The sequence below is a fragment of the Coregonus clupeaformis genome, unplaced genomic scaffold (genome assembly GCF_020615455.1).
Source record: "Coregonus clupeaformis isolate EN_2021a unplaced genomic scaffold, ASM2061545v1 scaf0975, whole genome shotgun sequence".
NCBI lineage: Eukaryota > Metazoa > Chordata > Actinopteri > Salmoniformes > Salmonidae > Coregonus > Coregonus clupeaformis.
In genome coordinates, this window is record NW_025534429.1 from 173,421 (window position 1) to 200,209 (window position 26,789).

At 43.3% G+C, this 26,789-nt stretch overlaps 2 protein-coding genes across 2 annotated transcripts; both read left to right on the plus strand.

Moving 5' to 3' along the window:
- Window positions 1-181: 181 nt before the first annotated feature.
- Window positions 182-4,967, plus strand: dok1a (docking protein 1a). The gene is made up of 7 exons (XM_045217233.1): window positions 182-475; window positions 1,485-1,643; window positions 2,034-2,192; window positions 2,684-2,753; window positions 2,986-3,161; window positions 3,663-4,421; window positions 4,962-4,967. The coding sequence occupies exons 1-7, from the start codon at window positions 395-397 to the stop codon at window positions 4,965-4,967; spliced, it is 1,410 nt and encodes a 469-aa protein (XP_045073168.1). The 5' UTR covers window positions 182-394.
- A 348-nt stretch (window positions 4,968-5,315) lies between these two features.
- On the plus strand, window positions 5,316-25,836 carry LOC121559832 (semaphorin-4F-like). Its single transcript, XM_045217231.1, is given in 15 exon segments — window positions 5,316-5,393; window positions 5,497-5,680; window positions 6,680-6,813; window positions 7,242-7,301; window positions 18,920-19,018; window positions 21,553-21,649; window positions 21,812-21,830; window positions 21,832-21,920; window positions 22,978-23,117; window positions 23,703-23,884; window positions 24,097-24,234; window positions 24,546-24,735; window positions 24,912-25,021; window positions 25,095-25,237; window positions 25,755-25,836. Coding segments are annotated over 11 exon segments (1,200 nt in total). The 5' UTR covers window positions 5,316-5,393; window positions 5,497-5,517; the 3' UTR covers window positions 24,625-24,735; window positions 24,912-25,021; window positions 25,095-25,237; window positions 25,755-25,836.
- The last annotated feature ends 953 nt before the right edge of the window (window positions 25,837-26,789 follow it).

A 26,789-nucleotide genomic window follows, 5' to 3' on the forward strand; every position in this document is an offset into this window, starting at 1 on the left:
GTAATAAAATCAACCAAGAGTGGGCAGTTTCACTTCCTTCATTCTTCACAATACATGTCTTATTCACTGTATGGTTCTCTGTGTAGGCTATTATTCATTGTGTGACATCACAAGGGTTGGTCTTTTAGATTCAGGTAGTTAGAGGAACGTCATCTAACGCCCTGGACCAGAACTTGTAACCTTGGGGTGTGAGAAAGGTGTGGACGCAGTCATATTTCACGTAGTATTTGCCGCTGACTCAACGAAATAATAGCACACCTCTTAATTGCTTAGCCTACGTTTGTCAGGGGGAGTGTTTGGATATACATAAATCACAATTGTAGGATTAGGATACCGTAAGAGAAAATCGGTCACAGTCAAGTCCAAGGTTCAAGTTATTGGTTAATTCACTTGTATGCGGAGAGTCTCTTGGAACATAATGGACACTCATGCGAAGGCAGGACAAGTTTACCTTCAACACCGAAATGTAGAAAAGGTAAGAACCTAACTTTATTTAGCTCACTTAATTGCACACATTCTGGTAACTTATCTATCTTGTTTGTGTAGAATGACAATGATAGCCAATAGGAACATATTGAATGCATTTAGATTTTTAATGCAGCTTTATAAGTCTTGTAATGTAAGATGAGAGTTTTTATTTTTGTTTATTCCGAGGGTATTGAAATTGGCTATTGATGTTATCATGTAAACTGCCGTCCCATTGTTTTGCTGCATGTACTGTGTATGACAGTAATCTAATCCCGATACCATTCCACTTTACAATTGAATGTATATGATTGCAGTATACGAGGACCTTTACTGTAGCCTACATGTTGAAGTCTTACTTGCAGAGTCAGGCTAAGTTGGTAATGGTGCGTGTGTAAAGGTATGAGGGGAGAACGGATCCTCACATGCGTGCCCAGACACAGTACTCCGCTCCCAGTTTCCTCACCGCACATTCCTCACAGCACATTCCAACAAAAGCTGTTTGTCCCAAATGGAACCCTATTCCTTTTTAGTGCACTACTTTTGACCAGGACTCATAGGACTTTGGTCAAAAGTAGTGCACTATAGTGGATAGGGTACCATTTGGGATGTACACTGAAACACTGCGAGGCACACTTAAAACAGAGGGAGGGGCCAGGGCAGGTACTGTACCTGAGCACACATACCTCATCTACCACTGCACCTTTATTTAAAAAGAGGCGGAAGTGCTGGAGAAAGGGTGGGGGATATTCTGAGTTTATCATATTACTAATGTGTGTCATGAGCGCTGGAGTCAGGAAACCGTCTATCAATAGTTGTCAGGGAAGTGGGAAAACTACATACTCACTTTTTCTTTATTTCTCTTTCTCACCCACTCATTTTCCTCCCTTTCTCTCCACCTTTCTCTCTATCCCTCTCTTTCTCCCCATTATTTCTCTCTTCCCTCTCTTCCCTCTCTGTCCTCATCCCCTATCCTCCCTCCCTCCTTCCTTCTCCCCCTCCGCCCTCCCTCCATCCAGAAGTGGAAGCAGCTGTGGCTGGCTCTCTACCCCTCCAGCCGCTGCGGTGTAGCCAGGCTAGAGCGCCAGGAGATGGGGGGAGGAGAGCGGGCCGGTGCCTCTGTGGTCTGGAAGCACCAGGACAAGGTTAAGGAGAAGAGGGTGATCCGCCTGTCAGAGGTACACCTTACTGCTGTACTTGTCTTTCTTACTAGTACTGACTTTGCTAATAACTGCTTTATTGAGGATTTGTATTACTGGCAATGACTGTGATATGTAGTTGTCTTACCTACCTTAGTTAAATGCACTGACTATAAGTCATTCTGGATATGGATAAGTTTGTAGCCTAAGGCCCTGCGATAGACTAGCGTCCTGTCCAGCGGGCGTACTTGTACATCAAGCTGCCTCACGCTACAGAAACATGCTGCTCCTATGAGCAGTTTGGGCTCGCACGAGCCTTACCCCCAATCTATCTCCTTAATGCTGAGTGCCAAGCAGAGACGCACCGAGTCCAATTTTTTACAGTCTCCGGATAAGTGTGTCTGCTAATGGACTAAAATGTAAATGTAGGTGACCAGGGTCCTGAGACTGCCCCCACACGCTGAGGCCTGCCCCAAAGACAACATGGCCGCATTCTGTGTGGAGACAGACGGCAGGAGGTACGTCTTCGCGGCGGACAAGGACGACTGCGTGGAGTGGGTGGAGAGGATGTGTGACATCACCTTCCAGGTGAGAATAGCAGCTTCTGTTGTTGTCTTGTGACTGTTGTGGATCAGTCTCTATTCAACATTTTGACAGTTACAGAAGTAGAATCAGATAGACTTTATTAGCATTCAACAACACTGATAGGAATTTGTCTCGGTATGGTAGAAGGCTAACAGCAAACGCCATTGTTCACTGATCTCTCTACCATTAAACCCCTTTCATCACCAAACAGTTATTACATAGAGGATGTGTACACTCTTAGAAAAAGGGTTCTAAAAGGGTTATTCAGCTGTCCCCATAGTAGAACCCTTTTTGGTTCCCTGTATAACCCTCTGTAGAAAGGGTTCTGCATGGAACCCAAAAGGCTTCTACATGCAAACGAAAAGGGTTCTCCTATGGGGACAGCCGAAGAACCCTTTTAAGGTTCTAGATAGCACCTTTTTTTTCTAAGAGTGTATGTATCGGTTGAGGACTGTTCTCACTGTCTAATCTAAATAAATGTATTCTCTCCCAGGGGACGCTCCACTGGTCAGCAGCCCCAGCTTCAGATGGAGGACAACCAGATATACGTCTCCAGGGAGGAAGGTGAGAAGCACATCAGACACCACACATATCCTAGTGGCCGCTACAAACTATAATGGACAACCATTCTTCGTCTGTTTATGTCTAATGGGCGTATGATTACTGCTGTCTTGGAACAGGTCCCTCTTGTCAAAGATATTTGAACGAATAATGGAAAGATAAACACAAAATAGAAATGAACACCATCCATAGTGCTTTGGTCGTGACCCTCACTCTCCCTCCTCTCTCCCCTCAGTGAGTGAGTTCAGGGTGGGTGTGAAGCAGACGGACGCAGCGGTGCGCTGCGGCCTCCAGGGGGAGTACTATTGGCTGCAGGTGGCCCAGGAGGGGCTAGTCCTGAAGGAGGCAGAGACCAGGAAGAGTTTGCAGCACTGGCCCTTTCAGCTGCTACGACGCTATGGCAGAGACAAGGTCAATAGAACCATGGAATGTAGAATCTCATTGAGCCATAGAATTAGATTTCTAATCTGTTATTAGTTTGAATCTATTAATACTCTCTAGTGTCTAATTTCTATGCTGCCCTACAAAGGCAAAATGCAGCAACTACATAATTTATTTTACTTCAAAGTATTTTTCTGTCTAGACAGACAGCAATTTCTGGTACTTCATGATATGTTCTGATCAACTGGCTTGTTCTTGTGTCTGGAAACTAAATACCACATTAATCAGGTAATATACCCGGCCGTTACAACATATCAAAGATTTTTGCCTTTGTAAGGCAGTGTGGGTCGAAAAAAGGATGTGTCTAAGGATCATTGTATGGTCATCAGAGTCCATTCAAGGAGGTTGCAGGTTATAATACATATGGTTATTTTCTGCCCACAATTAATTATGCAATTTTCCAGTGAACACCTTTGGGAATTCTCTCAAATCATTGTGTAACACGGTTCTGTCCTCTTGGTTCTCCCACAGATGACATTCTCCATCGAGGCGGGCCGGCGCAGTGAGTCTGGACCCGGAACCTTCACCTTCGAGACTCGCCAAGCTGACGACATCTTCAATCTCATCGAGACCGCCATACGGCAACAGAAGGCCTCCGTCTTCGTCGGGGATGACCGTGAGGGCGACACTGTGGTTGCTAAGCGTAGCCCTAATATGCCTCGTGCTCGTTCACCACTGCCCAGACTGCCAGATAGCGCAGCCATTTTGGAGGGAAGCTACAGTTTTAGGCCAGTATTTTCAAATGCTATTGGCTCAGAGCAGTGTGTGTACTCACAGCTGCCTAATTTGATTGGCTCTGAGGAGTGTCTGTACTCTGAGCCAGCAGACAGCATTAAACCCAAAGCCCCCGGCCTCAACTCCTACCTGACCCCCCCAACGTCCTCCACCCTCACCCCCTCTATCCCTTTATACCCCCGCAATCACCATGGTAACCGAACGGAACCAGTGTACGCCGACCCAGCAGACATCCTCTCCCTCATACCCCCAAGATCTACACCACCACCACCGCCCACTTCCTCTTCCTGTTCTCATCACCACGGCAACGAGACTGAACCAGTCTACTCCGAGGTGTACGACCATGTGAGTCCTCTACCTGACCAGACTCAACAACAGAACCAGAACCAGGGAGGGCAGGAACCTGGAAAAGCGGAACCCATCTATAGTGAGCCCTGTGTGGGGACCCCAGCCAAGGGCCCCAACACTGACCCGTTTCGCCACCTTTACAGCCAGGTCTGCAAGCCAGGCTCTTCATCACCATCCTCATCTTCGTCATCATCATCATCCCCCTCTTCATCCCTGGCCTCCTCCTCCTCCTCCTCCTCATCATCGTTGACCATCACCAGGACCTTGGCCAGCAGGAGGCCCACTGCTGGACGCCAGTCACCAGATGTCATCTATGAAAACATGGGGGTCATTTAGGATACTCATGGTCTGTGTCTGAAATGGCACCGTATTGTCCTTTAAGGTGCCCTACTATTGACTAGGGCCCATTGGGATATATTGAGACCAATCCACACATTCACTCATTTCACAATGTTATAGTATAGTTAATTTATTTATTGAACTTGTTTTCACAAACAGTATCATTGTTTTTTGTTATGATGTAATCACTTTTGTATTACCTCTTATGAATATCAATATTGCACGCCAGTGTAATGAACACGGGAGAGGAGAGGGAGAGAAGAGAGAGAGATCTTCCAGAAGTCTGCCAAGTGTTCGATACAAATGTAAATATTACAAACAGTGTTAGCCTCCTTCTCTCCCCAACAGATGTAATGAATTGAACATGATGAAACAAATGACTTCCGCTCAGTCTCACACCCTTTTCCTAATTGACTTTGTTTTACTGATATGATTCAATAAAACAATAATGGGTGTGTATCCAATAACACTATTTCCACTATTTGTTTTGTGCATTGATTGTTTTTAAAAATCATTTGTATTGTGCCTCTCAATAAATTAGACTACTGTTCAGTTCAATGCGTTTATATGGGGATATGTGAACGTTAATTGGCCGACTACTGTACATTTCAGGCTTCTCTGTGGTTGTGGGCGTGTTTTGACGTTTGGTTTTGTGCGATTTGAACGCTTCCTAATTTGACACATTGTAATAGTTTCATTACATACTGTATTGTACCTGACCTGTAGGCTAAGTAGCCTATTATACCGTGTTAGAAAGAGCATCAATCGGACACCCAATAGGTAGGTGAGAATAAAAAATACGCCGTATTTTGATAGACTTGAACCGTACTTTTAGTTTTCTTGTTTTCTGTAAGCGGTTCCTCTCTCCATCCTTTATTGGCAGAACGCCTCGAGCGCACATTCAATGACGCGTACCCTGACACGCGCTGAAGAGAACTGCCTTTATCAACCGACATTCTTCCTGATGTCACTTCTCAACATGCCGACCACCTGTTTTATGACCGTGATCTGGTGGCTCACAACCGGTTCAACTCGTAGTCAAACAGCAATTCCCAATGGTCACGGAGGTGAGTACAGTACAGTTGGACAAACGGTCTCTCTCTACATATAAAATGTATCGCAATTCCTAATGGATAGGAAAGGTAGTCTACAATCTAATTAGCCATAGCAATGCAAATTATGTTGCCTAGCTAACAAGTACATTTGCAAGAAGTCTATTATCAACACCCAGTGTGGTTTTGGTAGGCTAATTTATTCATCTGGGAATGGGGATGGTTAATAACTTAATCCAAAATGTAACCAGATGGAAAGGATGGAGGCATGGTGGAGAAATGCCCATTAAACAAAACCTGTTTTACATGACTGAAGACAGGTGTGTCATTTCACTGCTGTATTCACTGTGTTCACTTTTCACCCGGAATGTAGCAGAGTGAGTATAGACTGGGGATACAGTGTTATCCTAATGTTGCCTGCTTTCATGGCCATTTCCTGGATAGATAGGCCTAGGCTATAGGTCTTAGACGGTAATACCGAGAATGTGGAGGTTTGAGATGCCCAACTCTTTATGGTGTGTTTCTGTCTTTGTTTGTTTTTTAACACGCACAAAATGCAACAAGGAGCGGTTTACCAGACACACGCTAAGCCTATGTCCTGGACTAAATAGGCTTTTTAGCCCCGAAGTTGTCTGCCTAAATCAGCATTGAGTGACTGTTGCAAAACATTTCTTAAACAAAAGCAAACGGAAACAAACGGGGAGGGACCTACCCGAATGTGTCCAATAGAAACTATATTTTTGTTTGGACTAATGATTACACCCCAGCTGTGGGTTGCAGCCAACTGACCACAAGAGTGTTTCTCAGCAAAGGAAGTGACACAATTACTGATGTGGAGAAATGGTTCCATAAAAGGCCCTGTCAGTCAGTCTCATCCTTCACACATTCACTCAGAGCTCAAAAGCAAATAAATGGGGTGGAGGAGGGGAGTCGATATATTACGGTGCCCTGGTCCAAAGTAGTGCACTACAGGAAATAGGGTGCATCTTTAATGTTACATCCTGTTCTCCTCAGGGGTAGATGCGGTTCTGGGGGTGTCCAACGCCAGCGTCCTCCTGCTGGACCCCAGCTCTGAGACACTCTACCTGGGAGCCAGAGGCTCCATCCTGGTCCTGCACACCTCCAACCTCACCTGGAAACACCCAGCAGTGAGCGAGAAAGGGAGGGAGGGAGGTTGGGAGGGAGGGAGGGAGGGAGGGACAGAGAGATGGGGGAGGAGAGGGAGAGAGACCTCTTCACTTGACTGTGTGTGCGTGTTTATCTGTGCGAGTGTGTATTCAAGTGTGAAACGAGTGTGTATTCGTTTCGGTGTTCTCATGATGGGAGTATTCATGTACATTTTTCTATGGTTTTGTGTTTGTCTTACCTGGGACAAACACACCATGCCAGACATAGATTAAACCAAGTCCTGAACAGCATTGTCAATAGAGATGATCCACTGACAGTGCTTTTTAGTCCAGGACTAGGCTTAACCTGATGTTGAACTGTGTGATGTGTGTTGTAACTGCAACTGTATGCGTCTGTGTGTTCTCTCCTTGACTTCCTTCTTCTTTTCTGGGTGTCTCTGTCTCTGCAGATTGAGTGGGAGGCCACAGAAGACGAGAGGAAGGTCTGTAGGGATAAAGGCAAGACAGAGGTGAGCAACGTGGGGTGCTTTTGATGTGTGTTTCAAGTAGCAAGAAAACTGTGTATGTGTGTGTGTGAATGTGTTAAGAGGTGTCTCTGTAGCAGTTGAGGCTGGTGGGAGGAGCTATGGGAGGATGTGCACATTGTAATGGCAGGAATGTTATATATGGAATGGAGTCAAACATGGTTTCCATGTGTTTGATTTGTTTGATACCATTCCATTAATTCCATTCCAGCCATTACAATGAGCCTGTCCTCCTATAGCTCCTCCCACCAGCCTCCACTGCTCTGTAGTGTATGTAAGTGGTTAAAGGTGTCGGTGAGATGCTATGCTTCACACCCAAAATGAAACACCATCACCTTCGCCTTTAGTCATACTCATCTATGTCATGATGTATGGTACCGTTACCATAACGACTGCTTTACTGACTCTCCAGCTTCCTGTCAACAACTCTCCACATCCTCTATGTGTGGCTTTCAGATGACTTTTCACTTTGTATCTGGTCATCTTCAAAGACTGATAAACAGAAGCATGACTTACCTTAAAGGGTCAGTGAGTTAGAGTTATTGTTATCGCTACCTCATTAGCATTTCTTCAATGGGATTAATTGGTTGATATGAAAATCAACGTTGGCCGGTATACATTGGTTTCCTGGCACCTGAGTTGAGAAACCCGGCATTATACTACTGATTATATAATGCTAACCGGTGCCCCCGCACACTGACTCTGTACCAGTACCCCCCTGTATATAGCCTCCCTACTGTTATTACCTTGACTAACACATTGACTCTGTACCAGTACCCCCCTGTATATAGCCTCCTTACTGTTATTACCTTGACTAACACATTGACTCTGTACCGGTACCCCTGTATATAGCCTCCCTACTGTTATTACCTTGACTAACACATTGACTCTGTACCAGTACCTCCCTGTATATAACCTCCCTACTGTTATTACCTTGACTAACACATTGACTCTGTACCAGTACCCCCTGTATATAACCTCCCTACTGTTATTACCTTGACTAACACATTGACTCTGTACCAGTACCCCCTGTATATAACCTCCCTACTGTTATTACCTTGACTAACACATTGACTCTGTGCTGGTACCCCCCTGTTTATAGCCTCCCTACTGTTATTACCTTGACTAACACATTGACTCTGTACCAGTTCCCCCCTGTATATAACCTCCCTACTGTTATTACCTTGACTAACACATTTACTCTGTACCAGTACCCCTGTATATAACCTCCCTACTGTTATTACCTTGACTAACACATTGACTCTGTACTGGTACCCCCTGTATATAGCCTCCCTACTGTTATTACCTTGACTAACACATTGACTCTGTACCAGTACCCCCTGTATATAACCTCCCTACGGTTATTACCTTGACTAACACATTGACTCTCTACCAGTACCCCCTGTATGTAGCCTCCCTACTGTTATTACCTTGACTAACACATTGACTCTGTACCAGAACCCCCCTGTATATAACCTCCCTACTGTTATTACCTTGACTAACACATTGACTCTGTACCAGTACCCCCTGTATATAACCTCCCTACTGTTATTACCTTGACTAACACATTGACTCTGTACAAGTACCCCCCTGTATATAACCTCCCTACTGTTATTACCTTGAATAACACATTGACTCTGTACTGGTACCCCCTGTATATAGCCTCCCTACTGTTATTACCTTGACTAACACATTGACTCTGTACCAGTACCCCTGTATATAACCTCCCTACTGTTATTACCTTGACTAACACATTGACTCTGTACCAGTACCCCCTGTATATAACCTCCCTACTGTTATTACCTTGACTAACACATTGACTCTATGCTGGTACCCCCATGTATATAGCCTCCCTACTGTTATTACCTTGACTAACACATTGACTCTGTACTGGTACTCCCTGTATATAACCTCCCTACTGTTATTACCTTGACTAACACATTGACTCTGTACTGGTACCCCCTGTATATAGCCTCCCTACTGTTATTACCTTGACTAACACATTGACTCCGTACTGGTACCCCCTGTATATAACCTCCCTACTGTTATTACCTTGACTAACACATTGACTCTGTACCAGTACCCCCTGTATATAGCCTCCCTACTGTTATTACCTTGACTAACACATTGACTCTGTACCAGTACCCCCTGTATATAGCCTCCCTACTGTTATTACCTTGACTAACACATTGACTCTGTACCAGTACCCCCTGTATATAACCTCCCTACTGTTATTACATTGACTAACACATTGACTCTGTACTGGTACCCCCTGTATATAACCTCCCTACTGTTATTACCTTGACTAACACATTGACTCTGTACCAGTACCCCCTGTATATAACCTCCCTACTGTTATTACCTTGACTAACACATTGACTCTGTACTGGTACCCCCTGTATATAGCCTCCCTACTGTTATTACCATGACTAACACATTGACTCTGTACCAGTTCCCCCCTGTATATAGCCTCCCTACTGTTATTACCTTGACTAACACATTGACTCTGTACAAGTACCCCCCTACTGTTATTACATTGACTAACACATTGACTCTGTACCAGTACCCCCTGTATATAACCTCCCTACTGTTATTACCTTGACTAACACATTGACTCTGTACCAGTACCCCCTGTATATAACCTCCCTTACTGTTATTACCTTGACTAACACATTGACACTGTACCAGTACCCCCTGTATATAACCGCCCTACTGTTATTACCTTGACTAACACATTACATTTACATTTTAGTCATTTAGCAGACGCTCTTATCCAGAGCGACTTACAGTTAGTGAATACATATATATTTTTTTTATACTTCCCCCCCCCGTGGGAATCGAACCCACAACCCTGGCGTTGCAAACACCATGCTCTATCAACTGAGCTACATCCCTGCCGGCCATTCTCCCCTACCCTGGCAGGTTTCGGCGGGTCTCGGTGGGGCGCAGAGCCTGGATTCGAACCAGGATCTCTAGTGGCACAGTTTGCACTGCGATGCAGTGCCTTAGACCACTGCGCCACTCAGGAGTCATTGACTCTGTACCAGTACCCCTGTATATAGCCTCCCTACTGTTATTACCTTGACTAACACATTGACTCTGTACCAGTACCCCCTGTATATAACCTCCCTACTGTTATTACATTGACTAACACATTGACTCTGTACTGGTACCCCCTGTATATAACCTCCCTACTGTTATTACCTTGACTAACACATTGACTCTGTACCAGTACCCCCTGTATATAACCTCCCTACTGTTATTACCTTGACTAACACATTGACTCTGTACTGGTACCCCCTGTATATAGCCTCCCTACTGTTATTACCATGACTAACACATTGACTCTGTACCAGTTCCCCCCTGTATATAGCCTCCCTTCTGTTATTACCTTGACTAACACATTGACTCTGTACCAGTACCCCCTGTATATAGCCTCCCTACTGTTATTACCTTGACTAACACATTGACTCTGTACCAGTACCCCCTGTATATAACCTCCCTACTGTTATTACCTTGACTAACACATTGACTCTGTACCAGTACCCCCTGTATATAACCTCCCTACTGTTATTACCTTGACTAACACATTGACTCTGTACCAGTACCCCCTGTATATAACCTCCTTACTGTTATTACCTTGACTAACACATTGACACTGTACCAGTACCCCCTGTATATAACCTCCCTACTGTTATTACCTTGACTAACACATTGACTCTGTACCAGTACCCCCTGTATATAGCCTCCCTACTGTTATTACCTTGACTAACACATTGACTCTGTACCAGTACCCCCTGTATATAGCCTCCCTACTGTTATTACCTTGACTAACACATTGACTCTGTACCAGTACCCCCTGTATATAACCTCCCTACTGTTATTACCTTGACTAACACATTGACTCTGTACCAGTACCCCATGTATATAACCTCCCCTACTGTTATTACCTTGACTAACACATTGACTCTGTACCAGTACCCCCTGTATATAACCTCCTTACTGTTATTACCTTGACTAACACATTGACACTGTACCAGTACCCCCTGTATATAACCTCCCTACTGTTATTACCTTGACTAACACATTGACTCTGTACCAGTACCCCCTGTATATAACCTCCCTACTGTTATTACCTTGACTAACACATTGACTCTGTACCAGTACCCCCTGTATATAACCTCCTTACTGTTATTACCTTGACTAACACATTGACACTGTACCAGTACCCCCTGTATATAACCTCCCTACTGTTATTACCTTGACTAACACATTGACTCTGTACCAGTACCCCCTGTATATAGCCTCCCTACTGTTATTACCTTGACTAACACATTGACTCTGTACCAGTACCCCCTGTATATAGCCTCCCTACTGTTATTACCTTGACTAACACATTGACTCTGTACCAGTACCCCTGTATATAACCTCCCCTACTGTTATTACCTTGACTAACACATTGACTCTGTACCAGTACCCCCTGTATATAACCTCCCTACTGTTATTACCATGACTAACACATTGACTTTTACCAGTACCACCTGTATATAGCCTCCCTACTGTTATTACCTTGACTAACACATTGACTCTGTACCAGTACCCTCTGTATATAACCTCCCTACTGTTATTACCTTGACTAACACATTGACTCTGTACCAGTACCCCCTGTATATAGCCTCCCTACTGTTATTACCTTGACTAACACATTGACTCTGTACCAGTACCCCCTGTATATAGCCTCCCTACTGTTATTACCTTGACTAACACATTGACTCTGTACCAGTACCCCCCTGTATATAGCCTCCCTACTGTTATTACCTTGACTAACACATTGACTCTGTACCAGTACCCCCTGTATATAACCTCCCTACTGTTATTACCTTGACTAACACATTGACTCTGTACCAGTTCCCCCTGTATATAGCCTCCCTACTGTTATTACCTTGACTAACACATTGACTCTGTACCAGTACCCCCTGTATATAGCCTCCCTACTGTTATTACCTTGACTAACACATTGACTCTGTACCAGTACCCCCTGTATATAGCCTCCCTACTGTTATTACCTTGACTAACACATTGACTCTGTACCAGAACCCCTGTATATAGCCTCCCTACTGTTATTACCTTGACTAACACATTGACTCTGTACCAGTACCCCCTGTATATAGCCTCCCCTACTGTTATTACCATGACTAACACATTGACTCTGTACCAGTACCCCTGTATATAACCTCCCTACTGTTATTACCATGACTAACACATTGACTCTGTACCAGTACCCCCTGTATATAACCTCCCTACTGTTATTACCTTGACTAACACATTGAATCTGTACCAGTTCCCCCTGTATATAACCTCCCTACTGTTATTACCTTGACTAACACATTGACTCTGTACCAGTACCCCCTGTATATAGCCTCCCTACTGTTATTACCATGACTAACACATTGACTCTGTACCAGTACCCCCTGTATATAACCTCCCACTGTTATTACCATGACTAACACATTGACTCTGTACCAGTACCCCCTGTATATAACCTCCCTACTGTTATTACCTTGACTAACACATTGACTCTGTACCAGTACCCCTGTATATAGCCTCCCTACTGTTATTACCTTGACTAACACATTGACTCTGTACCAGTTCCCCCTGTATATAGCCTCCCTACTGTTATTACCTTGACTAACACATTGACTCTGTACCAGTTCCCCCTGTATATAACCTCCCTACTGTTATTACCTTGACTAACACATTGACTCTGTACCAGTACCCCCTGTATATAGCCTCCCTACTGTTATTACCTTGACTAACACATTGACTCTGTACCAGTACCCCCTGTATATAGCCTCCCTACTGTTATTACCTTGACTAACACATTGACTCTGTACCAGTACCCCCTGTATATAGCCTCCCCTACTGTTATTACCTTGACTAACACATTGACTCTGTACCAGTACCCCCTGTATATAACCTCCCTACTGTTATTACCTTGACTAACACATTGACTCTGTACCAGTACCCCCTGTATATAACCTCCCTACTGTTATTACCTTGACTAACACATTGACTCTGTACCAGTACCCCCTGTATATAACCTCCTTACCTTGACTAACACATTGACACTGTACCAGTACCCCTGTATATAACCCCCTACTGTTATTACCTTGACTAACACATTGACTCTGTACCAGTACCCCCTGTATATAGCCTCCCTACTGTTATTACCTTGACTAACACATTGACTCTGTACCAGTACCCCCTGTATATAGCCTCCCTACTGTTATTACCTTGACTAACACATTGACTCTGTACCAGTACCCCTGTATATATCCTCCCTACTGTTATTACCTTGACTAACACATTGACTCTGTACCAGTACCCCCTGTATATAGCCCTCCCTACTGTTATTACCTTGACTAACACATTGACTCTGTACCAGTACCCCCTGTATATAGCCTCCCTACTGTTATTACCTTGACTAACACATTGACTCTGTACCAGTACCCCTGTATATAGCCTCCTACTGTTATTACCATGACTAACACATTGACTCTGTACCAGTTCCCCCTGTATATAGCCTCCCTTCTGTTATTACCTTGACTAACACATTGACTCTGTACCAGTACCCCCTGTATATAGCCTCCTACTGTTATTACCTTGACTAACACATTGACTCTGTACCAGTACCCCCTGTATATAACCTCCCTACTGTTATTAGCCTTGACTAACACATTGACTCTGTACCAGTACCCCTGTATATAACCTCCCTACTGTTATTACCTTGACTAACACATTGACTCTGTACCAGTACCCCCTGTATATAACCTCCTTACTGTTATTACCTTGACTAACACATTGACACTGTACCAGTACCCCCTGTATATAACCTCCCTACTGTTATTACCTTGACTAACACATTGACTCTGTACCAGTACCCCTGTATATAACCTCCCTACTGTTATTACCTTGACTAACACATTGACTCTGTACCAGTACCCCCTGTATATAACCTCCTTACTGTTATTACCTTGACTAACACATTGACACTGTACCAGTACCCCTGTATATAACCTCCCTACTGTTATTACCTTGACTAACACATTGACTCTGTACCGGTACCCCTGTATATAGCCTCCCTACTGTTATTACCTTGACTAACACATTGACTCTGTACCAGTACCCCCTGTATATAGCCTCCCTACTGTTATTACCTTGACTAACACATTGACTCTGTACCAGTACCCCCTGTATATAACCTCCCTACTGTTATTACCTTGACTAACACATTGACTCTGTACCAGTACCCCCCTGTATATAACCTCCCTACTGTTATTACCATGACTAACACATTGACTTTTTACCAGTACCACCTGTATATAGCCTCCCTACTGTTATTACCTTGACTAACACATTGACTCTGTACCAGTACCCTCTGTATATAACCTCCCTACTGTTATTACCTTGACTAACACATTGACTCTGTACCAGTACCCCCTGTATATAGCCTCCCTACTATTATTACCTTGACTAACACATTGACTCTGTACCAGTACCCCCTGTATATAGCCTCCCTACTGTTATTACCTTGACTAACACATTGACTCTGTACCAGTACCCCCTGTATATAGCCTCCCTACTGTTATTACCTTGACTAACACATTGACTCTGTACCAGTACCCCCTGTATATAGCCTCCCTACTGTTATTACATTGACTAACACATTGACTCTGTACCAGTTCCCCCTGTATATAGCCTCCCTACTGTTATTACCTTGACTAACACATTGACTCTGTACCAGTACCCCCTGTATATAGCCTCCCTACTGTTATTACCTTGACTAACACATTGACTCTGTACCAGTACCCCCTGTATATAGCCTCCCTACTGTTATTACCTTGACTAACACATTGACTCTGTACCAGTACCCCTGTATATAGCCTCCCTACTGTTATTACCTTGACTAACACATTGACTCTGTACCAGTACCCCTGTATATAGCCTCCTACTGTTATTACCATGACTAACACATTGACTCTGTACCAGTACCCCCTGTATATAACCTCCCTACTGTTATTACCTTGACTAACACATTGACTCTGTACCAGTACCCCTGTATATAACCTCCTTACTGTTATTACCTTGACTAACACATTGACACTGTACCAGTACCCCCTGTATATAACCTCCCTACTGTTATTACCTTGACTAACACATTGACTCTGTACCAGTACCCCCTGTATATAACCTCCCTACTGTTATTACCTTGACTAACACATTGACTCTGTACCAGTACCCCCTGTATATAACCTCCTTACTGTTATTACCTTGACTAACACATTGACACTGTACCAGTACCCCCTGTATATAACCTCCCTACTGTTATTACCTTGACTAACACATTGACTCTGTACCAGTACCCCCTGTATATAGCCTCCCTACTGTTATTACCTTGACTAACACATTGACTCTGTACCAGTACCCCCTGTATATAGCCTCCCTACTGTTATTACCTTGACTAACACATTGACTCTGTACCAGTACACCCTGTATATAACCTCCCTACTGTTATTACCTTGACTAACACATTGACTCTGTACTGGTACCCCCTGTATATAGCCTCCCTACTGTTATTACCATGACTAACACATTGACTTTTTACCAGTACCACCTGTATATAGCCTCCTACTGTTATTACCTTGACTAACACATTGACTCTGTACCAGTACCCTCTGTATATAACCTCCCTACTGTTATTACCTTGACTAACACATTGACTCTGTACCAGTACCCCCTGTATATAGCCTCCCTACTGTTATTACCTTGACTAACACATTGACTCTGTACCAGTACCCCCTGTATATAGCCTCCCTACTGTTATTACCTTGACTAACACATTGACTCTGTACCAGTACCCCCTGTATATAGCCTCCCTACTGTTATTACCTTGACTAACACATTGACTCTGTACCAGTGCCCCCTGTATATAGCCTCCCTACTGTTATTACATTGACTAACACATTGACTCTGTACCAGTACCCCCTGTATATAACCTCCCTACTGTTATTACCTTGACTAACACATTGACTCTGTACCAGTACCCCCTGTATATAGCCTCCCTACTGTTATTACCTTGACTAACACATTGACTCTGTACCAGTACCCCTGTATATAGCCTCCCCTACTGTTATTACCTTGACTAACACATTGACTCTGTACCAGTACCCCCTGTATATAGCCTCCCTACTGTTATTACCTTGACTAACACATTGACTCTGTACCAGTACCCCCTGTATATAGCCTCCCTACTGTTATTACCATGACTAACACATTGACTCTGTACCAGTACCCCCTGTATATAACCTCCCTACTGTTATTACCATGACTAACACATTGACTCTGTACCAGTACCCCCTGTATATAACCTCCCTACTGTTATTACCTTGACTAACACATTGAATCTGTACCAGTTCCCCCTGTATATAACCTCCCTACTGTTATTACCTTGACTAACACATTGACTCTGTACCAGTACCCCCTGTATATAGCCTCCCTACTGTTATTACCATGACTAACACATTGACTCTGTACCAGTACCCCCTGTATATAACCTCCCTACTGTTATTACCATGACTAACACATTGACTCTGTACCAGTACCCCCTGTATATAACCTCCCTACTGTTATTACCTTGACTAACACATTGACTCTGTACCAGTACCCCCTGTATATAGCCTCCCTACTGTTATTACCTTGACTAACACATTTACTCTGTACCAGTTCCCCCTGTATATAGCCTCCCTACTGTTATTACCTTGACTAACACATTGACTCTGTACCAGTTCCCCCTGTATATAACCTCCCTACTGTTATTACCTTGACTAACACATTGACTCTGTACCAGTACCCCCTGTATATAGCCTCCCTACTGTTATTACCTTGACTAACACATTGACTCTGTACCAGTACCCCCTGTATATAGCCTCCCTACTGTTATTACCTTGACTAACACATTGACTCTGTACCAGTACCCCCTGTATATAGCCTCCCTACTGTTATTACCTTGACTAACACATTGACTCTGTACCAGTACCCCCTGTATATAGCCTCCCTACTGTTATTACCATGACTAACACATTGACTCTGTACCAGTACCCCTGTATATAACCTCCCTACTGTTATTACCATGACTAACACATTGACTCTGTACCAGTACCCCCTGTATATAACCTCCCTACTGTTATTACCTTGACTAACACATTGAATCTGTACCAGTTCCCCCTGTATATAACCTCCCTACTGTTATTACCTTGACTAACACATTGACTCTGTACCAGTACCCCCTGTATATAGCCTCCTACTGTTATTACCATGACTAACACATTGACTCTGTACCAGTACCCCCTGTATATAACCTCCCTACTGTTATTACCTTGACTAACACATTGACTCTGTACCAGTACCCCCTGTATATAACCTCCCTACTGTTATTACCTTGACTAACACATTGACTCTGTACCAGTACCCCCTGTATATAGCCTCCCTACTGTTATTACCTTGACTAACACATTGACTCTGTACCAGTTCCCCCTGTATATAACCTCCCTACTGTTATTACCTTGACTAACACATTGACTCTGTACCAGTTCCCCCTGTATATAACCTCCCTACTGTTATTTTATTATTTGCTATTTTATTTTTTTATGTTTTACTTATCTATTTTTTTTCTTAGCACTTTTTTCTTTTCTTAAAAACAGGGCTTGTAAGTAATCATTTCACTGTAATGTCTACACCTGTTGTATTCGGCGCATGTGGCAAATAAAATTAGATTTGATTTGATTTGAACCATATTTTATTGGTCTGTGTAGAACTAGGTTCTCCTGATCTAGGATCAGGTTATCCACCCCGAATCCTAACCTTAGCCATTATGGTGAGGAATGGAAACTAACCTGAGATCTGTGTCTAGAGGCAACTTTATCCTACTCTGTTATGACCTTGTGCTAAGAAGGTGTTGCCAAATGCGCAGTGGTCTAAGGCACTGCATCGCAGTGCTAGCTGTGCGACTAGAGATCCTGGTTCGAATCCAGGCTCTGTCGTAGCCGGCCACGACCGGGAGACCCATGGGGCGGCGCAGAATTGGCCCAGCGTCGTCCAGGGTAGGGGAGGGAATGGCCTGCAGGGATGTAGCTCAGTTGGTAGAGCATGGCGTTTGCAACGCCAGGGTTGTGGGTTTGATTCCCACGGGGGGCCAGTATTTTAAAAAAAAATTTATGCACTCACTAACTGTAAGTCGCTCTGGATAAGAGCGTCTGCTAAATGACTAAAATGTAAAATGTAAATGCGCTTTAGCCTAGCTTAAACTCAAAGGGAATCAGGGACTTCAAAATCCCCAAAAATATCCCAGGACACTTCAACTGTTTCTAAATAGATCGTAAAGATTTTCGGGATACAAACAGGCTTACATTTTCCCTCTGCTACTCAGCTCTCTGGTTGAATATCAAATAGAACCCTATTCCCTATTCAGTGCACTACTTTTAACTAGGGCCTATAGGGGAGAATAGAATGCCGTTTGATACATGTCTCTTTGTCTCCCTCTACAGGATGACTGTTATAACTACATCTGTCTGCTGGAGGTTCTGAAGGATGGAAGGATCTACGTTTGTGGCTCCTACGCCTACAACCCCCAGTGTGCTTTCATAGTCAGTCACATTCTCTCTCCTCTGTCTATTATAATACTCTACACCTATAGTATTATTATTATAATGCTCTACACCTATAGTATTATTATTATTATACTCTACACCTATAGTATTATTATTATAATGCTCTACACCTATAGTATTATTATTATAATACTCTACACCTATAGTATTATTATTATAATACTCTACATCTATAATATTATTATTATAATACTCTACACCTATAGTATTATTATTATCATACTCTACACCTATATTATTATTATTATAATACTCTACACCTATAATATTATTATTATTATACTACTCTACACCTATAGTATTATTATTATAATGCTCTACACCTATAGTATTATTATTATAATACTCTACACCTATAGTATTATTATTATAATACTCTACACCTACAGTATTATTATTATAATACTCTACACCTATAGTATTATTATTATAATACTCTACACCTATAGTATTATTATTATAATACTCTACACCTATAGTAATATTATTATAATGCTCTACACCTACAGTATTATTATTATTATAATACTCTACACCTATAGTATTATTATTATAATGCTCTACACCTATAGTATTATTATTATAATACTCTACACCTATAGTATTACTATTATAATACTATACGCCTATATTATTATTATTATAATACTATACGCCTATATTATTATTATTATTATTATAATACACCTGCTAGATACTCTTTTACTGTTGTGGTGAAATAATTCAATTAATGTATTTAGTTGATACGCTTACACATGATGTTCACATACACTACCGTTCAAAAGTTTGGGGTCACTTAGAAATATCCTTATTTTCGAAAGAAAAGCAATTTTTTTGTCCATTAAAATAACATCAAATTGATCAGAAATACAGTGTAGACATTGTTAATGTTGTAAATGGCTATTGTAGCTGGAAACGGCTTACAGAGGCCCATTATCAGCAACCATCAGTCCTGTGTTCCAATGACACGTTGTGTTTGCTAATCCAAGTTGATCATTTTAAAAGGTTATTTGATCATTAGAAAACCCTTTTGCAATTATGTTAGCACAGCTGAAAACTGTTGTGCTGATTAAAGAAGCAATAAAACTGGCCTTCTTGAGACTAGCATCAGCAATTGTGGGTTCGATTACAGGATCAACAGAAACAAAAACTTTCTTCTGAAACTCGTGTCTATACTTGTTCTGAGAAATGAAGGCTATTCCATGCGAGAAATTGCCAAGAAACTGAAGATCTCGTACAACGCTGTGTACTACTCCCTTCACAGAACAGCGCAAACTGTCTCTAACCAGAATAGAAAGAGGAGTGGGAGGCCCCAGTGCACAACTGAGCAAGAGGACAAATACATTAGAGTGTCTAGTTTGAGAAACAGACACCTCACAGGTCCTCAACTTGCAGCTTCATTAAATAGTACCCGCAAAACACCAGTCTCAACGTCAACAGTGAAGAGGCGACTCCGGGATGCTGACCTTCTAGGCAGAGTTGCAAAGAAAAAGCCATATCTCAGACTGGCCAATAAAAATAAAATATTTTTAAGATGGGCAAAAGAACACAGACACTGGACAGAGGAAGATTGGAAAGACAGACTAATCGAAGTTTGAGGTGTTCGGATCACAAAGAAGATCATTTGTGAGATGCAGACCAAATGAAAATATGCTGGAGGAGTGCTTGATGCCATCTGTCAAGCATGGTGTAGGCAATGTGATGGTCTGGGGGTGCTTTGGTGGTGGTAAAGTGGGAGATTTGTACAGGGTAAAAGGGATCTTGAAGAAGGAAGGATATCACTCCATTTTGCAACGCCATGCCATACCCTGTGGACAGCGCTTGATTGGAGCCAATTTCATTTACATCATTTAGCAGACGCTCTTATCCAGAGCAACTTACAGTTAGTGAGTGCATACATTTTTCATACTGGCCCCCCGTGGGAATCGAACCCACAACTCTGGCGTTGCAAACGCCATGCTCTACCAACTGAGCTACAATTTCTTCCTACAACAGGACAATGACCCAAAGCACAGCTCCAAACTATGCAATAACTATTTAGGGAAGAAGCAGTCAGCTGGTATTCTGTCTATAATGGAGTGGCCAGCACAGTCACCGGATCTCAACCCTATTGAGCTGTTGTGGGAGCAGCTTGACCGTATGGTACGTAAGAAGTGCCCATCAAGCCAATCCAACTTGTGGGAGGTGCTTCAGGAAGCATGGGGTGAAATCTCTTCAGATTACCTCAACAAATTCACAACTAGAATGCCAAAGGTCTGCAAGGCTGTAATTGCTGCAAATTGAGGATTCTTTGACGAAAGCAAAGTTTGAAGGACACAATGATTATTTCCATTAAAAATCATTTTTTCTAACCTTGTCAATGACTACGTTTCCTATTCATTTTGCTATATTTCCTATTCAAACTCATTTCATGTATGTTTTCATGGAAAACAAGGAAATGTCTAAGTGACCCCAAACTTTTGAACGGTAGTGTAACTACTAAATGAGTGTGTGTGTGTGTGTGTGTTCAGGACCCAGTGACGTTTTCCCTAGTGAAGGAAGGAGGTGACCAAGGGAAGTGGAAGTGTCCTTATGATCCCAGACAACCTCACACTGCTGTTACTGCAGGTTAGACACACGCACACACGCACACACACACACACACACACACACACACACACACACACACACACACACACACACACACACACACACACACACACACACACACACACACACACACACACACACTCTCACTATTATCACATCCTGTCTATGTGTGTAATGTAGATGGAGTGCTGTACACCGCCTCCTTCTAACTTCTTGGGCACGGAGTTTGACATCACCAGGGCAACGGGTCAACAGGTGCGCATGGATCAGTCCATCAACTGGCTCAGTGGTGAGACCCATCTGTCAATCACACAAACTCCTAATGCATGATGGGATAGATTATAAAATACTTCTATTGTCCAAACTTCTGTAACACCAGTAACACCAAACAAACAATAACAGAATTTGTCCAATAAAGAGTTTAACTCAGGATGTGGTTTAGCAGTGTAGTGTTACTTACTTAATGAGTTTGCTCTTTGATGATGATCTATAACCATGTGTTCATCCACGTTTTATGCCAGTAAAGTCATACGGTATTAAAAAAACAATCATGACAGCTGTTAAGGAAACATGATGTTTTGGTACAATTTTATAAATGCTAATAGATAACTCTTTCATTCGACATGGTGGGATCTTTTTGTGTCGGTAAAATCAATTATGTGAGAAATGGTGGTGGAAACACCTTTATGCGCTAGTATTGATATAATAACCATCATATCAAAGTAGTCATGCGATTAAATGTTGTGTGGTCCTCCCAATATGACTGGGGAAACCATGCAGTTTATTAGGCTACAGATGAAATAAGTGATGATGAACTTCACAGGGTGGTGAAAGTTCACAGTGATGAGCTTGATGCTCCTTTCCAATAAATATAGAGGGTCTTATTCTGGTGATCGATGCTTGACTGCTGTTTTTACAAATAAAAATATTCTTGTTTATCCATAATAATGTCATCATGTAGACTAGCCTACCAGCACAGCCTGCCCGCACTGTATCTGTGGGCTGTTGGTTAGAGCGCACATGCCAACACCAGAGTAGGCACATTTGGTATTTAACAAAACAGTTTTTGTGACATAACTATCGGTAGAGTTGAAAATGGAAACACATTGAACTTGACATTTTATTCGGTACATGAAAATGTATGCGAAAAAAAGTATGTTTTGTGTGCACTACTTCATCACGCACTGATTTTTATCTGCAACAAGTCAATTTGGTGGAAACAAACCACTGGTGAGAATATGTGCACGTTTGTCCAGGGCTACAACGAAAATGTGTACTGTTGGGGGTAGTTGAGGACCAGGGTTGGGAAACACTACATATAATATGTAATTGTCTGATGAGTCCAGATCCAGTGTTTGTGAGTTCGGCCCTGGTCAGGGAGAGCCCTGGAGACGATGATAAGATCTACTTCTTCTTTACGGAGAATGCCAGAGAGTACGACCTTTACACCGAGGTCAGAGTCACACGGGTGGCCAGAGTCTGCAAGGTGAGATGCATCTCTCTCTCTTCTCTCTCTCGCTCTTCTCTCTCTCTCCCTCTCTCTCTCTCTCTCTCTCTCTCTCTCTCTCTCTCTCTCTTCTCTCTCTCTCTCTCTTTCTCTCTCTCTCTCGCTCTCTCGCTCTCTCTTCTCTCTCTCTCTCTTCTCTCTCTTTGTCTCTTTCTCTCTCTCTCTTTCTCTCTCTCTCCCGCTCTATTTCTCTCTCTTTCTCTCTCTCTCGCTCTTCTCTCTGTCTCTCTCTTTGTCTCTCTCTCTCTCTTTCGCTCTCTTTTTCTCTCTCTCGCTCTCTCTCGCTCGCTCTCTCGCTCTCTCTCTCGCGATCTTCTCTCTCTGTCTCTCTCTCTCTCTCTCGCTCTCTCTTCTCTCTCTCTCTCACGCTCTCTCGCTCTCTTCTCTCTCTCTCTCTCTCTTTCTCTCTCGCTCTCTTCTCTCTCTTTTCTCTCTCTCTATATATCTCTCTCTCGTTCAGTCTTTCAATCACATAACTACTCATGTGTGCTTTGTATCATGCTCTCTCTCTCTCTCCATCCTTCTCATCCCCCTCTCCCCCATCCCTCTCTCCCCATCTGCCAGGGAGATGTGGGGGGCTCTAAGACCCTGCAGAAGCGCTGGACCAGTTTCCTGAAGGCTCAGCTGGTGTGTCAAGACCGGGACAGTGGCCAACGTTACACCGTCCTGACCCACGCCTACCCCCTGGAACACCGCCTGGGAGACCCCAGCAGCACACACTTCTACGCACTCTTCACCTCCCAGTGGTAAGGAGAGGGGGAGAGAGAGGGAGGGGGGATAGAGAGGAAGGGAGAGGAGGGGTAGAGATGGGGAATGGGGTGGAGAGAGAATGAGAGAGAGGAGGATCACTAAATATGATTATCATGTTACAATTAATCATACAGACGGTATTACTGTAATGAACATTGTAGTGTGTGTGCGTGTGTGTGCGTGCGCGCGCGTGTGTGTGTGTGTGTAGGAAAGGAGAACGCGTGTCAGCAGTGTGTGTGTACAGCCTGGCTGACGTCACCAAGGTGTTTGCGACGGGAGGCTTCAGAGATATGAAGGGGAGAACTGTGGGAGCTCTGTGTCTGTACCTGACCCCCGACCCGGACAGGTATTCACGTGACTCACCTGGTTGTATTCATTATTATCTTGATTTATTTAACCTTTATTTAAGTCAGTTAAGAACAAATTCTTATTTACAATGACGGCCTAGCAAAAGGCAAAAGGCCTCCTGCGGGGATGGGGGCTGGGATTAGGGCAAACAACGGAAAACATTTTTTAAACGAATGTTTGAAAATGAATGTTTCTTTCTTATTAGACGAATCCAGGGAGTCATTTTCCATTTAAGGCTCATTATCATGTAGCATCCTAGTATGTCCATCATCGTCATAACATGATGAATTGTTCTCTGTTCCCCCTCAGTGTAGAGGCCAGGGTTATAACACCTCCCTCGAGATACCTGACCGAGTGCTGCAGTTTGCCAAGGAACACCCTCTGTTGACGGACACTGTGGACGCAGCGCCCCTTCTGGTGAGGAGGGGAACTACATACACCAGGATCACAGCCACCAACATCTCCAACAGTGATGCTGCCCTACTACACCTGGGAACAGGTGAGAGAGAGAGAGAGAGAGAGAGAGAGAGAGAGAGAGATTTTAATAATACATCAAATGAGCAATAGACCAGGCAATTAATTTACTATGGTGAACATCAGAAAATATTCAAATTTTGTGGTTGAGTATGTTCTATGGTGTGTGAATTATTGATGTGTGTGTGTGTTTTCACACAGATCAGGGAGAGTTACACAGTGTGTCTATCGTTGGCCGTACTGCTACTCTGCTGCAGGAGATCCCTCTGACGACCTCAGTACAGCCTGTCAACAACATCCTCATACACCAGGTAACAAACACGCACACACACACACACACACACTGACAGACAGACGTCTTTAACCCCCTCTGCTCCCTCCCAGGGCCATGTGGTGGTGGGCTCCCCCTCCTCTCTGTCCCGTGTGCCAGTAGAGGGGTGCAGGGTGTACCCCAGCTGTCAGGTGTGTGCCCGGGCAGCAGGACTAGGCTGTGTGTGGGACATCAAGAAGAGAGCCTGTGTTGCAGAGTGAGTCTACATAGCATTCTCTTTGTGGGGGTTGGAGTCTCTCTCTCTCTCTCTCTCTCTCTCTCTCTCTCTCTCTCTCTCTCTCTCTCTCTCTCTCTCTCTCTCTCTCTCTCTATACCTCTCTCTCTCTCTATACCTCTCTCTCTCAATACCTCTCTCTCTCTCTCTCTCTACCTCTACCTCTCTCTCTGCTTCTCTCTCTACCTCTCTCTCTCTACCTCTCCTGCTGTCCAAAACATTGTTTTATCTTCCTTCCTTTCAAACTAGTTGTTTCACTAGTCTCACCATCACATTTTAGCACTCAATATTTTTCTCATATTATTTTCTATCTTATTCCATCTCCAGCATACTGTCTAACATGCTCTCTCTCTCTCTCTCTCTCTCTCTCTCTCTCTCTCTCTCTCTCTCTCTCTCTCTCTCTCTCTCTCTCTCTCTCTCTCTCTTTCTCTGTCTGTCGCTCTCTCTCTACCTCTCTCTCTCTCTCTCTCTCTCTCTCTCTCTCTCTCTCTGTTCTCAGATCTCCAGGGCAGACTGAGCCAGAGGACCCTTTAAAGGTGTGTGGCACTGGAGAGGGTGAGTATAACCACTATTCCACTATTTTTTATTTTTATATTTCACCTTTATTTAACCAGGTAAGCCAGTTGAGAACAAGTTCTCATTTACAACTGCGACCTGGTCAAGATAAAGCAAAGCAGTGCGATAAAAACAACAACAACACAGAGTTACATATAGGGTAAAACAAAACAAAGTCAATAACAATAGAAAATCTATATACAGTGTGTGCAAATGTAGTAAGTTATGGAGGTAAGGCAATAAATACACCATAGTGCAAAATAATTACAATTTAGTATTAACACTGGAATGATAGATGTGCAGAAGATGATGTGCAAATAGAGATACTGGGGTGCAAATGAGCATAATAAATAACAATATGGGGATGAGGTATTTGGGTGGGCTAATTACAGATGGGCTGTGTACAGGTGCAGTGATCGGTAAGGTGCTCTGACAACTGATGCTTAAAGTTAGTGAGGGAGATAAGAGTCTCCAGCTTCCGAGAGTTTTGCAGTTCGTTCCAGTCATTGGCAGCAGAGAACTGGAAGAAATGGCGGCCAAAGGAGGTGTTGGCTTTGGGGATGACCAGTGAGATATACTTGCTGGAGCGCAGACTACCGGTGGGTGTTGCTATGGTAACCAATGAGCTAAGATAAGGCGGGGATTTGCCTAGCAGTGATTTATAGATGACCTGGAGCCAGTGGGTTTGGCTACGAATATGTAGTGAGGGCCAGCCAACAAGAGCGTACAGGTCACAGTGGTGGGTAGTATATGGGGTTTTGGTGACAAAATGGATGGCACTGTGATAGACTACATCCAATTTGCTGAGTAGAGTGTTGGAGGCTATTTTGTAAATGACATCGCCTAAGTCAAGGATCGGTAGGATAGTCAGTTTTACGAGGGCATGTTTGGCAGCATGAGTGACGGAGGCTTTGTTGCAAAATAGGAAGCCGATTCTAGATTTAACTTTGGATTGGAGATGCTCAATGTGAGTCTGGAA

What these genes read in the sequence shown, in the direction of transcription:
- dok1a (XM_045217233.1), top strand. Translation starts at nt 395, where the DNA reads ATGCGGAGAGTCTCTTGGAACATAATGGACACTCATGCGAAGGCAGGA. An exon ending in ATACGTCTCCAGGGAGGAAG is followed by an intron (nt 2,754 to 2,985) that starts GTGAGAAGCACA and finishes CTCTCCCCTCAG; the next exon opens with TGAGTGAGTTCAGGGTGGGT. An exon ending in GACGCTATGGCAGAGACAAG is followed by an intron (nt 3,162 to 3,662) that starts GTCAATAGAACC and finishes GTTCTCCCACAG; the next exon opens with ATGACATTCTCCATCGAGGC.